The sequence below is a fragment of the Bidens hawaiensis genome, unplaced genomic scaffold, assembly GCF_021521415.1.
Source record: "Bidens hawaiensis isolate Kalapana, Puna unplaced genomic scaffold, B.hawaiensis_p1.1 tig00001511_1, whole genome shotgun sequence".
Lineage (NCBI taxonomy): Eukaryota > Viridiplantae > Streptophyta > Magnoliopsida > Asterales > Asteraceae > Bidens > Bidens hawaiensis.
Genome location: NW_027491085.1, coordinates 2,827,379 through 2,842,970, shown reverse-complemented (window position 1 = coordinate 2,842,970; position 15,592 = coordinate 2,827,379). Strand labels below are relative to the sequence as shown.

The 15,592-nt window shown below is 42.7% G+C and overlaps 1 protein-coding gene across 1 annotated transcript; it reads right to left on the bottom strand.

The window, feature by feature from the left end:
- Positions 1-527: 527 nt before the first annotated feature.
- LOC143581852 (hypothetical protein At1g04090-like) lies at positions 528-2,886 on the bottom strand. Its single transcript, XM_077064539.1, has 5 exons — positions 2,703-2,886; positions 2,569-2,585; positions 2,077-2,098; positions 927-1,908; positions 528-822 (listed from the first exon to the last, which is right to left on the bottom strand). The coding sequence occupies exons 1-5, from the start codon at positions 2,884-2,886 to the stop codon at positions 528-530; spliced, it is 1,500 nt and encodes a 499-aa protein (XP_076920654.1).
- Between the last annotated feature and the right edge of the window lie 12,706 nt (positions 2,887-15,592).

Here is a 15,592-nt window from a genome sequence, read left to right as displayed (position 1 = left end):
TATGGATTAATAAATATTGAAACGATATATTAACTTTCAAAGTTTTGTTTATAAGCTTAATTATTAATATAGATTAATAATTATCTAAACGACATAAATAACTAAAACGGGTCTAAAAGGTTTGTCCGTTTTCGTTCCGAACCACCGTTGAATCCCAACAGTTCTAGGGGTTCATCCCTATATTTTTCATCTTCTTGTAGTTCATTATTCTTGTACGAACCATTCAGTTCTAAATCTTTGTTCAATAATAATCATTTGGTTTAATTTCTGACACAAACACTAGAGTTCAAGACTCACAAGAGAATAAAAATTGGCTGTTAAAAATGAGCTAGAGAGAGAGAGAGATTATATATGAACTTCATGGTGCATCATTCACGGGATATCAAAACGATTTATATTATCAATTTATCATTGATCATTAAGATTTAATACTAGTAGGAAAACAAAGACAAAACTTTCAAGCAACAAAAATATCATAAATTGGATGATCAACCGATGGTTAGATCTATATCTTTGTCCATGATTGATCATTCAAGCTCATTTCCCCACCAACTTTCTTGCATTTTTGGGCCTACGGGTCCTTCTTCTCCAAGCAACTCAGGCAGGAGCCTTTTCATAACTTTAATGAAAGCATTTCTCACAATGCCCGGCAAAAGCGATGCAATATCCAATATCTCCTTTAAAATATCATAAGTAAGCTTAGAATCCCATCTCCCTGTATAATCCAACCACGGTTCGCGACCCACTCTATTGTTTCCAACACTCACAACCTTATAGCTTGATGCGATATTCATCACGTTGTTACTTTTTGCAGCGTCATCCCTAAAACCAAACCCAAAATGAAACCAAAACCTGGCACCCGGTGAATTAATTGAATTGTTCATCTTCTTAAACTCATCATTTAACATCCGCATGTCATTTGAAACTTCCCTCCCCCGTTGAAAGGGTAGAACAACCATATGGCTAGATCGGTAAATGTACCCCCTTGTGCGGGTTTCACATGTATGTAAGCAACTGCACCCGACAAAGACCCCTTTCGTACCCTTTCATGGGAAGCTTGACCTGACGGTATGTCTAGATAGGCATCATCCGCTGTACCATCGATCGGAAGGTTATTGCCATTGTTGATCACGGCACGTGGAGGTTGACCGTGTCGGCGTACCTCAGCCCCGTTTTCAAAGAACCACGAAACCGAAGATGGAAAGTACTCCTCATCAGGATGGAAATAAACTAATGGGGCATAAGCATTGATCATTGTAGTGATTTGTGAGGGATTAGGCATAGCAGAATAAACATCGTTCTTGACCATCTTTAAACACGCTAACTCGTGTGTACTCCAGCTATTCCGCGCCAAAAACATACCTGTCGGGACACTTCGGCCTCTAGTTTTTGGTTTTGTAGCATGCAAATTAACCATACTAGTACTCATACCCATCTTATGCCCCCATATCCATTTGTCCACCATGGTTAGCTCCGTGAAGTCGGATCTAACACACTTAACCTTGTCAAGTGAGGGCTTTTCAAGGGAAGTAGTGACAATGTGACCAATGGCTTTGTAACCATAGGGCGCGATTGGGAGCCAAATGTAACCATCTTCTCGCCTGCTTACATTCATACCCTCACTAGACCAGATAAGAGTGTAGTCTATGGGACTCTCTAGTGCACCATGTGATGGGTTACCTGTGGTGTCTTTGGCTACAAGAACCGCTGAAACCAAGGGTTTGGAGTTGGGTTTGCAAAAGTGACCGATCAAACTGAAGCCGGCTGGGATGGAAGTTGGTTCATAAAATGTAGCACCAAGACCCTTTGGACCACCACTGTGTGTTTCCCATATTTTCTTGAAGTACAAAGCTTCATGCACTTTTAATCCTCCAAGATCTGTTGCCCCCTTTCCGAATTCTCCACCACCTGTAAACAAATTTATATATTGCTTAGAACGTTAATGTTATAAAACATAAACTAATTAACACACAATCACATTTAAACAATAGGCTATTAAGATTACAAATCTAGTAATCAAAATATTGCAAGTGTACAAAACACATGCACTAGGTGCTCATTAATTCGGTATCAAACCTATCAATTCTATCCCAATAAACTGAATATAACAAACTTAAGAAAACATCATAGTTTTAAGCTTAATTAATACATCTAGATCAACATCTTATTTAAAAAAACAACTATATGACATGAAACAAAATAAAAACTTATAAATATCATATATGTATACATCGAGAGACTGTATATACTGACTAAATGGACAACAACTAAATAATAAACATACATTTAAATCATATGTTACTGAATTTATAAATCTTGTAATCAAAAGTATTACAAGTGCACAACACAAAGGTGTTCATTTCAAACATATCAATGCAAGCCAATAAAATAAATATCAAATAATGGTTATTTGAGTTTCGTCACACATAGTATATATATGTACGCATGCATGTATCTTTGCTCATATATGTGTTTTAATGGTGACATTTTTTTCTTTGCTATCGATCCTTAATTATCTTCTTTTAATTATAATAAGAAATGGCAAACAAATTTTTAAAAACGTCATACTTTTTCAGCTAATGCATCTGCATTTTGAATAAAAAAAAAACAGAAAACAAAAACAACGTACTATATGACATATTGAATAAACAGAAAATAATATAAAATTACATGCATATATCTATATAGAGGTAACAAAATACCTGGAGGATATGAGAGTGATTGACCAGTGATACCAAACGATATGACATCATTTTCAGCATCATTGCTAGGATCTAGTAATGCTGAGAAATCATTAAACGCAGATGAGTTGCAAACAATCTGAAAGAGTATCAAAATTGTTATGTAAATGTGAAGTGAGAATCTAGAAAGAAGAACACCCGCCATTTCACGAGTCGTTCTAATGTTTTGGATACATAAACTGGCATACACAAGCGTATATATATATACTATTGTGTAGAAAGTACTTTTTTACCATGGTAATTATTCGTGATCTCCCATAAAATATTTGAGATATTGCATAATCTCCTATTATTGTAATATATATTCCTTGTAATTATTTGTTTCCCTTATTTCACACCTTCTATCAATACAAGTTTATTGGGTGGTAAAATTATTCTTGCCTATAGTATTTAAGTATTAGAATATTAAGATAACGAGTTATATATTGTTAAAAAAAGTTACTTTGTTAACAATAATGTGAACCATACATTAACCAATGCTTTGGTGCATAGCGGGTGGTTCCCCGATTCAAGTCTCTAGTTTGATAGAAGAAATTAAAGTGTGAGCATTTATATAATAAAACGTTCAAAAAAAAATAAGAAATAAAAAGAAAACATGGAGACTTCTTTAATAAAGGTAACTTTTTTAACCGACACAAAATCTATTCTATAATAAAAATTACTTGACTTTTAAGCAACAAACTATATATGGAGCATAATTATATTTTAGGTATTAAAATGTTATAAAAGATCATTAATGTGTGCATAACAACTTAATATACTTGACATGTTTGATAACTGAAACCCAAAACTCAAAAGCTGGACTGTTTTGACGTTTATTATAATACTTTGGCTAGCTTATATAGGTTAACCAAATTATTTAAAGGAATTATGTTTTATAAAATAAAAGTAAATAAATATGACTAACTAGTTTTGATTGTGTTGAACGAAGGGTTAATGTGTTTAATTTGATGGATATTGTACGTCTACATTTTATTACGTATATTTATTATTTATATCTGATTGATTATGATTATGTGTAACGAACTATGAATACGAGTGACCAAATTTAACTATCTATATTATATATAAAGGAAGAGTGATGGGCAACAAAGTAATTTCATAATTACATGACAGGGATGGAAATGACATTTCATAATTGGACAAAAAAAGTAAAATGCCATTACCTCATTTCGTTCCTCAAGCGTATCGTACAAGTGCATTATGTCACACCCCGACCAAAGGCGGAACATGCCTATCATCCGTAAACTGAAACCCAAAACTCAAAAGCTGGACTGTTTTGACGTTTATTATAATACTTTGGCTAGCTTATATAGGTTAACCAAATTATTTAAAGGAATTATGTTTTATAAAATAAAAGTAAATAAATATGACTAACTAGTTTTGATTGTGTTGAACGAAGGGTTAATGTGTTTAATTTGATGGATATTGTACGTCTACATTTTATTACGTATATTTATTATTTATATCTGATTGATTATGATTATGTGTAACGAACTATGAATACGAGTGACCAAATTTAACTATCTATATTATATATAAAGGAAGAGTGATGGGCAACAAAGTAATTTCATAATTACATGACAGGGATGGAAATGACATTTCATAATTGGACAAAAAAAGTAAAATGCCATTACCTCATTTCGTTCCTCAAGCGTATCGTACAAGTGCATTATGTCACACCCCGACCAAAGGCGGAACATGCCGGGGTGCAACGTGATTGGACAAATACACAAGACACTATTTAAAGTGACAATATTTATTCAACTCATTTTATTTCAACAAATCAGTAATCAACACATCTCGTTCATACGAAGAAATTGAATACAAGTAACAATTATATTATTCGTTTTACTAATACCCTAATAGTCTTGGTAACGTTTTCATCAAGTCCTCGAGTCAACAAAAGTCAAACCTGTAACATTTCATAAAATAAAGTTTGTCAACACAAAGGTTGGTGAACAATTCATAAGATTGAGCATATAAGTATATAGTAATAAAGAGCCACAAAACTTGTATACAAAACAATAAAAGCTATAAATTTGAATAAAATAGTTATCACTAACAAGTTAGCGACACCCAACTATAAGGGGTTGCCAAATAGTTTAGGATTTTATAGACAGTTGCTAAACACATTGGCACTACCTAGCTACAAGGGGTTGCCAAGTAGTCTAGGATTTAATAGTTATCGTTAATTGCATTACGTTAACAACACCTTGCCATGAGGGGTTGCCAAATGGTCTAGGATTTATAGTTCCACCATCCAAAAGCGATAAACACATAGGCAAATAAGCATGTAAGCATAGAACACAAAATCAAGCAATTATTTAGATAAAGTATACAATCACGTTTGTGGGTTTAAGATTCAAGTAAATAAAGCATTTAGTTTGATAGGTATGAAATGTCACCCCAAAACGAAAGATGGAAAAAGGGGTATGAAAGTACTCACCTCGACTGATGAACCGAGAAATAAATAGATAAATAAATGAAGCTCGAACGGTAAACGAACAGATCCGACTTGAAACGATAAACACCTTAGCTAAAATAAATAACGTCATATATATTAATGAACTTGAAACCATAATGAAACTATATTGGAAACATGGAACGATAAGGTTCGGTTGTAAATCGGATTACCGGTTAATTTGCTAACGATTAGGGACTCACACTTAATTGATAATTTAAAATAAAATAATATTATTTTATTTGGGCTTTTAAATAACTAAACCAATATTAAATAGAAACAAGACGAGTTTAATTCAAGAGTTCGGTTTTATAAAAATTAATTGATAATAAGGTTTATAATAATATTATTAATGTTTAAGATAGAAATGATAATAATGATTTTTAAAATATGTTTTATATATATATATATATATATAGATATATAAGATAATGTTGATGATATATAACAATACTACCACTCGAGGATTGTTGTTAAAACTAATAATAATAATAATAACAATATAATAATAAGTACTTTTGTTGTTGAATACATTATTAATCGATTTAAGAATTTTACTAATAATAATTATTATTATGAAAATTATATGTGCCATATTAAAGATAATAATTTATACTTATAACATTGTAATTCTAATAGAATTAGTGATAAAAATGTAACTCGAGTATTAATGACGTGAAACGAAAACTAGGCCAGACATGGGTTTCGGTTCGATAAAACAAATAGATAATATTTGTATAATAGAATTTATAGTATTACTTAATAATCATGCTACTAATGATAATAATAATCATAGTAATAATAATCTATAAATTAAGAATATAATGATAATGATAATAATAATAATAATAAATATTATCTTGTTAATAATAATAATGATAATAAGCCTTATCATAAGTTATGATGCTAATAAAATAACTAATATAATTCCCGACACTCTCCAAAGTCGGTTTAAGGGGAAACGAACTCGCGACTCGATTACCGGTTATGAGCTAAACACCAAGACAAACAAAACTCTAAATCTCCTTACCATATGTAGTTTGGCCGAGAGCAATTGTTGTAGCCGAGTGGGGTCGTCGGACCGATTTTCGGCCATCGGAGAACTGCCGGAAAAACGCGGCAGGTAGCGAGAGAGAGAGAGAGACAGCCGAGAGTAGAGAGAGAGAGAGCCGAGAGTAGAGAGAGAGCCGAGAGTAGAGAGAGAGAGTCGGTGAAGAGGTAGGTCCCAGCAGAGCCCAGTTGGAACCGCAGGACTCACCTTGAAGAGAGACGTCTGCGCAGAAACCAACTGGATCCGCAGGACCCACCATGCTCAGAGACGTGACGTCCTTAAGCGCAGTACGCAAGCTGTTCCCGCAGGAAATGCCTCCCAATGGTGAAGTACTCCGCCTGTTCTCGCAGCTGCGGATACAAGCCATCAGGGAAGGCCACCCGCGCAGCAAGGCTACACGCACAAGGCACTTAGCTCTCAATAATTCAGTAGTCACCTGAAGGAATGAGCAAAGCCGGGAACAATCCCGCACAAAGGCGGGAGGGGGAATACTCCCGCCCAAATGAGCCAGTCCGTACGATACTGGAAGATCTTTTGTACTGTACCTGACGAGGTATGGGCAAAATATCTGACCAGAGATACGACAGCCCATTGACAACAGTATGGCGAGCAGCATGCTCTTGTACTGTATCACTATTAGCCGCTACCTACTCACCAACTCCTGTCATACCACGTGCATAGCCTACAGTTGGTGGAAAAGGAATAGTACACAGCAGGCCTGGTCATTGTCAGCCGCTGCCTACCCACCAACTGCCAGCATGGCACGTGCGTAGGCCACAGTTTGTAGAACAGGAATACTATTCAGCCGGCTATACCCTCTTGGAAACCTACCTTCGGCTATAAATACCCCAAATGGTATGATCATCTCATCTCATCTCATATCTTACATCATATACCTGATATCTGCTCTAGCAATCTCTTAATATACATTTATATTCAAGAGCAATCTAGTCTGATTCTCACGCCGGAGGGTGGTCACAAGGAGGTACCCCCCCTTCTCAGTGACGAGCTCACGGTGTCTGTTTTGCAGGTTATCAGAAGAACCATCTTTGCCAGGTCTAACCCCTCGTGGGAAACATCTATTTAACCCCCAGATTATCCGTAATCTGCCCGGGGTAACTTAGTGTTTCTTCATTGGCGCCATCCGTGCATAAAAGCTAGAATTTCATTTCTTTTCAGTTTTTTCAAACTTCTGGAAAGATGGTTAAAGAAACTCCGGTAACCACAACCCCAGCTACTCAGGGGGATACCGGCGAATACACAGTTTTTACGAACACTACCCCGGTTACCCAAGCCGGGGCAAGTGCAGTAAATTTTACGAACACTACCCCAGTTACCCAAGCTGGGGCAAGTGCAGTAAATAATCGCTCACTGGGATTCACTGATACCCAGTTAGAGAGACAACGAACGAGGCTCCCCCGCCAAACACTCGATGAAGTTAAAGCGTGGGCGGAAGCACGTCAAAAAGAATTCCAAGCCGAGTTGGATGAACGCTTACGTTCACTCCAACAGCCTGAGGAATTCGGAGAGTACTGGGACAATGATTCGGAGGAATCCGATAGTGACGCAAACCCTCGTCATAGGGCGAAAGGGAAGCGTAAGGAAACGGACTCCCAACCTAGAAGGCGTTTTGGAGAAACCTTCAAACCAAAAAACGCAGATGGAAACCCACGTGACTTCTCCAAAACATTTACACCAACTGCTGCAAAGGCGGGAACGTCCAAATTTGCAAGGGACATTGCGGAAGCAATCGTCCCGAAAAGTGCCAAACAGATGTCCAACATCGGCACTTACGATGGTATATCTGATCCAGACGATCATTTGAACAGGTTCATAGCGGGGCAACCGTCAGTAGTTGGACGGAACCTACGTGGTGTTACATGTTCCAAATGACGCTTGTTGGGGCAGCTAGAGCGTGGTTCGATCGTCTACCGGTCCACCACATCTACGATTGGGAAGACTTCCAGCAAAAATTTAGCCAACACTTCAGCCAACAAAGAAAGTATACCGAAGAGCAATGGACAATCCTCAAATGCATTCGAGAGGAAGATGAATCTTTGCCAGACTTCATCACTCGCTTCAACTCAAAGAAGCTAAGTCTGGGTAATATTAGCGAAGATCTTGTTCGCGCTGCTTTCATCCAGGGCGCAAACGACCCAGAGCTCATCCGCACCTTAACGGGTAAAGATGGCATGCCATCCACATGGGATGCCATCATGACAGCAGCTAAACGCTTTGCGGAAACGGAGAAGCAACTGGGTAGAGATCTCCCCCAGAGCACAAACCTCTACACCCAGAAAACAAGAGAAGACAACGTTCTTACCGCCCGACTAAATAAAAAGCGGAAGCTAGGCATTTGGCAGTCAAGGGTAAACTTTGACACCTCATCCGGCTTGCAACATCGGTTAGGCGGAAGGGATAACGTACAGTCGAACCAGAACTCCAGATGGACGCCACTCACCAAAAGCGTCACCGAGATATTCGCCACTGAGGAGCTCCCATGGCCAAAGGCTCCAATAATCCGACATCGTCACAATGCTGATCGGAGCAAATACTGTGACTTTCACAGGACAAAAGGCCACAACACTGAAGAATGCACAGACGTAAAGGACATCGTCGAAGCATTTGTCAGAGATGGGACGCTCGCACACCTCGTGGCGTAGCGAACGCTGAGCAGGCTGATGCGTGTAGAACCCCAGCTGGGGAAAACACGAATAAAATTGCAGCTTCAATGCCGGAGACTACATACTGCGTAAACAACGAGATCCCGAACCAGGTGCATATCGGCTCGATGGCACTCCCATCCCAACAACATGGAAGGGAGCTCAATTACACAGTTTGCATGTAGATCAATTCCAAATTTGTAAAGAAAAGGCCCAGAGCCACTTCTAATGGAAATGATTCTCCTTAGAACATCGACGCTGATGATTTTACATTTATACTTATGAACTTTCCACACGAATATGCCGGTTTTCACCGCATAATTACGGGGAAAGCCGTTGCGTGGGGAAGGCGGCAAAACCAGCATAAACCCAAAAAACGGCAAACCTTCACGCAGGTCAGTTAAAGGTAAAGTTCAGTCATCCCACTAAATGAAAGTGCCGGTCTATCCGCACGAATCATGATAGAGGAAACTGAACACAACTTATTAACAACCGCGCGTCGAACGGTTAATTTATTCAACACTGATGCCGGTACTCACCGCATAATTATGTAGTAAGTCGTTGCGTGGGGAAGGCGGCAAAACCCGCATAAACCCAAAAAACGGTAAACCTTCACGCAGGTCAGTCATAGGTAACATTTGGTCATCCCACTAAATGAAAGTGCCGGTCCTAACCGCACAAATCATGAGAGGAAACCGAACCTATTGACAACCGCGCGTCGAGCGGTTAACTTACTCAAAATACTTTAGAAAATTTCGAACAAAAGGATGAGGAAAACCTCCACGCAGGTTAGATATAGGTAAAGTTTAGCCATCCTACTAAGTGCAAGTGACGGTCTTACCCGCACAATCACGAACGAGGAAGCAAAACTTCAACCTATTATCTACCACGTTCAAAGGTTAACTTATTCTAAACACTTAGAAAATTTCAAAGGAAAAGATGAGGAAAACTTCCACGCAGGTCCGATATAGGTAAAGTTTAGCCATCCTACTAAGTGTAAGTGACGGTCTTATCCGCACAATCATGAAAGAGGACGCAAAACTAACTTATTATCTACCACGTTGAAAATTTAAATTATCTAAGTACTAAAGAAATTGCTAAGTTAAATCAGAATATGAGTGAAACAAACAAGGCAAGGGATTGGCAAACAATCTTTATTCCATCGAAATTCAATTATTACAAAGATTGCTGGGTATATACCCGCATACAAAAGAAGCTATACAAAAACAAAAATCTACTCTAATGGTGGAAAGGGATCTTCAAGATCAAGCCTCAGGACCACTACCACTTGGACCCGCACCATCCGTAGAGTGTGGCGGTTCAAGGAAAACTTTAAGGATAGCTAGCCCATCATCAGCAGCGGCAACTTCGTTTACCTTCTCCACCACCGGATGCGGGAAGGCGGCATACTGGTTCACTGCTTGGTCATAAGCAGCTTCAGTATCCACATCGTACAAAGGGAAGTTGGAAGGCGGGATGCCTTTCTCAACGAACCCTAGACCAAGCAGGAAGCCGGCCTTTTCCCCATCCTCATGAGAAGCGTTGAGGGCTGCGCTCATAGCATCGTCATAAGACGTATCCGTGAAGACCCGATGCACAACCTACAAAAAAGAAAAAATACAAGTGTCAAAACCTTTTCTATTTACAAAGAAAAGCGTAAAGACATTATGAAAAGCTTACCTGAGACAACGCTTCTCGAAGAAGCCATTCCTTGGCAACCAGAGCTTCTTGGAGGGCGGCTTGAGCTTGGTTACAGGCGCGTTCGGCTTCACTTTTATTGAGGTTGGCAAGCAACACTTCCTTTGCAGCAGCCTCTTCAACGCCCTTTAGCTTCCGCTCAGTGTGGTCAAGCACGCCCCTCTGGTCCAGGATCTCTTGGAGCTTCTTCGCGTCCTCCATCGCCAAGGCATCATGAGCCTGTTGGAGCGCCTCTAGTTTAGCTTTAAGTTCCTCATTCTCGAGGCGTAGAGGCTCAGCAACAGCTTCAGCCTTGGTGGCCCTTTCAGTTGCGTTCCGAGCAGTTTCCTTAGCCAGCCGAAGCTGTTCGTTAACAGCTTGGGCAGCCATGGAACGGGCCTCGAGACGGGCCTGAACTTCAACTTCAAGGGCCTTGAACGCCTTCTCCTTCTCCGTAGCAGCGGCGGAGAGCCTCCTATTCTCCTCCCGGACAGCCCGCGCCTGAGCTACTTCTTGAATGCGAGCTGCTTTTAACTTGTCGTTTTCACGACAAAGCAGCTCGACGCGCGGCTGCATCCGGGCCAGGAGAACCCGAAGCTCATTGGTTAGCCTACCCTCCTGGTAGCTAGCCATGGCTTCCCCCAACGCACCACTGGGAGCTGCGTGACGAGCCCACTCCACGCACTCCACAGGTGTGCGAAGGGTTATTCCTCGGCGGATGTTCCATCGTGGAACATACACTTCATTGGAATCCGATACTGCAAAAAACAAAAAGCAGTTAGGAAAAGATGATAAAAAAAGGCCAAAAGAACCCTACGCACCTGTAGGGTCAACAACAGGCCGATAGCCGCCAAACCCATCACCTGAACCCAAGGGAAATCCGTCCAAAAGGTCAGGTAGATGAGAAGGAGGCAGAGGTTGGCGAGAAGCCCCTGCATACCTGAAGGATCGGCCGTCGTTGCCGATGACGGAGGAGGCATGGTGAAGGCCGCCGCGGTAGTAGAAACCAACGGAGGTGAACTCACCATAGGTGAACTCACAACCGTAGTCGCCGCTGCGGAGTCCGCAGAAAATGTAACCGCCGGCTCAGTGAAAGATGCGGTAAATATGGCACTGACAGCCGGCGGTAATGTCATCACAGTTGGAACAGTTGGCTCAACGGAGTGAGCAACTGAACCAGCGGAAGCAGGCGCAGCCGCCTGGGTCGTCGCCTCACGTAGGCTGACCAAGCCTACCGTCATGGGTCCGGAGGTACTCCTCCCCGCTCCACCCTGGAATGCGGTAGCATCCACGCCTGCACAAGGAAGATAAGTATTAATGATGGAAAGCTATGAAGTTAAAAATAAAGGAAGTTTGTACTTACGGGTTTTCTTGAGCCTAAAAGTGCGGACAGGCGGGGACGAACCCGATGGAGCCGGCCTCTTTGCGCCGCTCACCGTCGTCATCCTGGGCTCTCCGGAGGTTACAGTCGTCATAGCCTCCGGAGCAGTGGTCTTATCACCACCAGGGTTCCCCGCCACCTCCTCGCTCTCGGCCTCTGAATCAGACCGAGGCACCGGATCGGCAGTGGAGGCCACCTTCTCCTTCCCCTTCCCGCCGGCAGCCTTCTTCTTCCGCACCAACGGAGGACCATCTGCGGATTCCTCAACAGAACATAAGATTAGAGGAACTCCAGCAGAGGTTTCAACATTGAGGGGTCGAGGGTTGAATAACGCCTTACCTGGCCGCCTGGCGCTCAGGATCTCGTGGCCTGGCGGATAGACCTCCACGAACCGATCCGCCGTCTGTTCAAGGATGGGCAACTCGTTCTCATCTAGAGCACGAGTCCCCATCCGAGCGGGACTATCAGCCTCCCGCGGATACAGGAGCGACTGCAAGTCGTTCCCCTCTGAAATAAACAGGAAAGAAGTTAGAAGAGATTCTAAATCAACAAAAAGAAATGAAGCATACCGTAAGGAACAGAGTTCAAACCGTATTCGAGGACGATCGGGATCTTTTGCGCATCCGCATCCTTCCACACCCGGCTCATCCCGAGCATCACCATCCCGGACTCCGCAAAGCGGTAAACCGGAGATTGGACTCGGGATATCTTCGAGAACCATTCCGCCTCCTGGTAGTTGGAGGCGTGAAGGCTGGGAAGTGCTTGCCCATTCTTGAACTTCATGGCAAGGGGGATGGCGCGAGCGGAGATAAAAAAGAACTCCCGCTTCCATGAACGAAGACTGCTCTCGGTTGCGCAAATCTTCAAACCCTTGATCCGGGTTATCAGAGTATACCACCCCTGGATGCACCTCCAAGAGTAGAAGGTCATCAGGCGGTCGACGAAGGGCTCAACGCCCAGAATCCGGCACACCCACTCGAAGTGGTGAATCTTCGCGATCGCCATCGGGTGCACCTCGGTTAGGTGTACACCGTGCCTCTCCAGGACACGGTACACAAACTTTGTCAAAGGGAACCTAAGATTCCCATAGACAATGAATGCGGCATATACCCCGATCTTGCCTCTGGGGGCATCATACACCGTCTGATGAGGTTCAGGAAACTCAGGCTCGAGAGACTCGAGCATGAACTTCCTGACGATGTACTGATATAGATCGACAGGCAGAGCACACTGGCACTCGCCAGCAGTACTCTTGTCATCCTTGTCGGACATGGATGACGGGTGCTCGGCGTACACCCCAGCCTCATGGGCTGTAGCCTCAAGATCGTGAACAGAAGACATCTTGCAGGTATGAAAAAGAGAACGATTTCAAGAGAATGCTCGACTGAAAAGATGAGTATTCGCCGGAAATCGTTTTGAAGATGAAGAGAAAAGTGAAAGTGTGGATTACAAAGGACCCTCTCCCCCTTTATATACTAATCGCAATTAATGCGATGAATTTAATGCCGAAGAGAGAGAAATCACAGGTGCAATGAAACTATGACACGTGGCAAAAAGCAAGCTGGCAACAGCTGTTGAAAGGACGCGTGCCAGTAATTTCGCGGCCACGCGCCCGAAAATTCGCGCCCACGCGCCTGAAAAAGCGCCTGGAATGACCATATACTGTCACGTCACTTCCTGCACGTCCTGACACAGTCAGAAGAAACCGTCGGACGACGTTTCAATAGTTTGGACTGTTCTTATCCTTTCACCAACTCTTCGAATTTCAAAATTTCAAAAAGATTCAAAAGCGGGAAAATACCCCTTACCTTGGCAACCAAGTAACTGTAAGACAGGTGCGGGTACAGTGTTAAGGAAAAACCCTTCACATACTTAGCACCTGCAGGGAATTGAAGCCAAGAATTCCTCGGCAACCAAGTAACTATAAGACGGGTGCGGGTACAGTGTTAAGGCAAAACCCTTCACATACTTAGCACCCGAAGGGAATTGACGCCAGGAATACCTTGGAAGTAAAGTAACCGTAAGACGAGTGCGAGTACAGTGTCAAGGCAAAACCCTTCACATACCTAGCGCTCCGCAGGGAATTGAAACCAAGAAGGATCTTCTGGGCAATGCTTGCGGAAACGGGAATAACATCCCCGGATAGCGGGAACGTCGAGAACTACATTGTTTGAAGCTTCAAGATGGAATTGGTGGTTTTAACATAATTGATCACTATGTTCAAAACTACCAAAACCTCATGGAGAATCCACACAAGTGGGACTCAACGCTCCTGACTTGCGAGGAGGTTACAGACCTTCCCGCATCATACCCAAAGACCAAGCAGGAAAGTCGGGAATTTCTGCAAGTGACATAAGGACTTCCGCGGGAAGAATCCCCATGGAAAACCTTAAAACTAAACCCTTTTCAAAACCCTTTGCTTAAGTCCAAAAGTTCACCTCACTTTATTAAACATTCATGAGAAGAACATTGGACTGGGGTGACTTGAAGAGGTAGGTCCCAGCAGAGCCCAGTTGGACCCGCAGGACTCACCTTGAAGAGAGACGTCTGCGCAGAAACCAACTGGATCCGCAGGACCCACCATGCTCAGAGACGTGACGTCCTTACGCGCAGTACGCAAGCTGTTCCCGCAGGAAATGCCTCCCAATGGTGAAGTACTCCGCTTGTTCCCGCAGCTGCGGATACAAGCCATCAGGGAAGGCCACCCGCGCAGCAAGGCTACACGCACAAGGCACTTAGCTCTCAATAATTCAGTAGTCACCTGAAGGAATGAGCAAAGCCGGGAACAATCCCGCACAAAGGCGGGAGGGGGAATACTCCCGCCCAAATGAGCCAGTCCGTACGATACTGGAAGATCTTTTGTACTGTACCTGACGAGGTATGGGCAAAAGATCTGACCAGAGATACGACAGCCCATTGACAACAGTATGGCGAGCAGCATGCTCTTGTACTGTATCACTATTAGCCGCTACCTACTCACCAACTCCTGTCATACCACGTGCATAGCCTACAGTTGGTGGAAAAGGAATAGTACACAGCAGGCCTGGTCATTGTCAGCCGCTGCCTACCCACCAACTGCCAGCATGGCACGTGCGTAGGCCACAGTTGGTAGAACAGGAATACTATTCAGCCGGCTATACCCTCTTGGAAACCTACCTTCGGCTATAAATACCCCAAATGGTATGATCATCTCATCTCATATCATATCTTACATCATATACCTGATATCTGCTCTAGCAATCTCTTAATATACATTTATATTCAAGAGCAATCTAGTCTGATTCTCACGCCGGAGGGTGGTCACAAGGAGGTACCCCCCCCCTTCTCAGTGACGAGCTCACGGTGTCTGTTTTGCAGGTTATCAGAAGAACCATCTTTGCCAGGTCTAACCCCTCGTGGGAAACATCTATTTAACCCCCAGATTATCCGTAATCTGCCCGGGGTAACTTAGTGTTTCTTCAGTCGGAGACGATGGTGGTGCTTTGGAGTCGCCGGAGCTCGGGTTCGCCGGAAAAACGGCTACAAGGTGGAAGGTGGCGGCTGGTGTGATGTGGTTGGAGTGATGGCTGCGGTGGAGGTGGTGGGTGGTGTGCGGAGGTGGTGGGGTATCGCCGG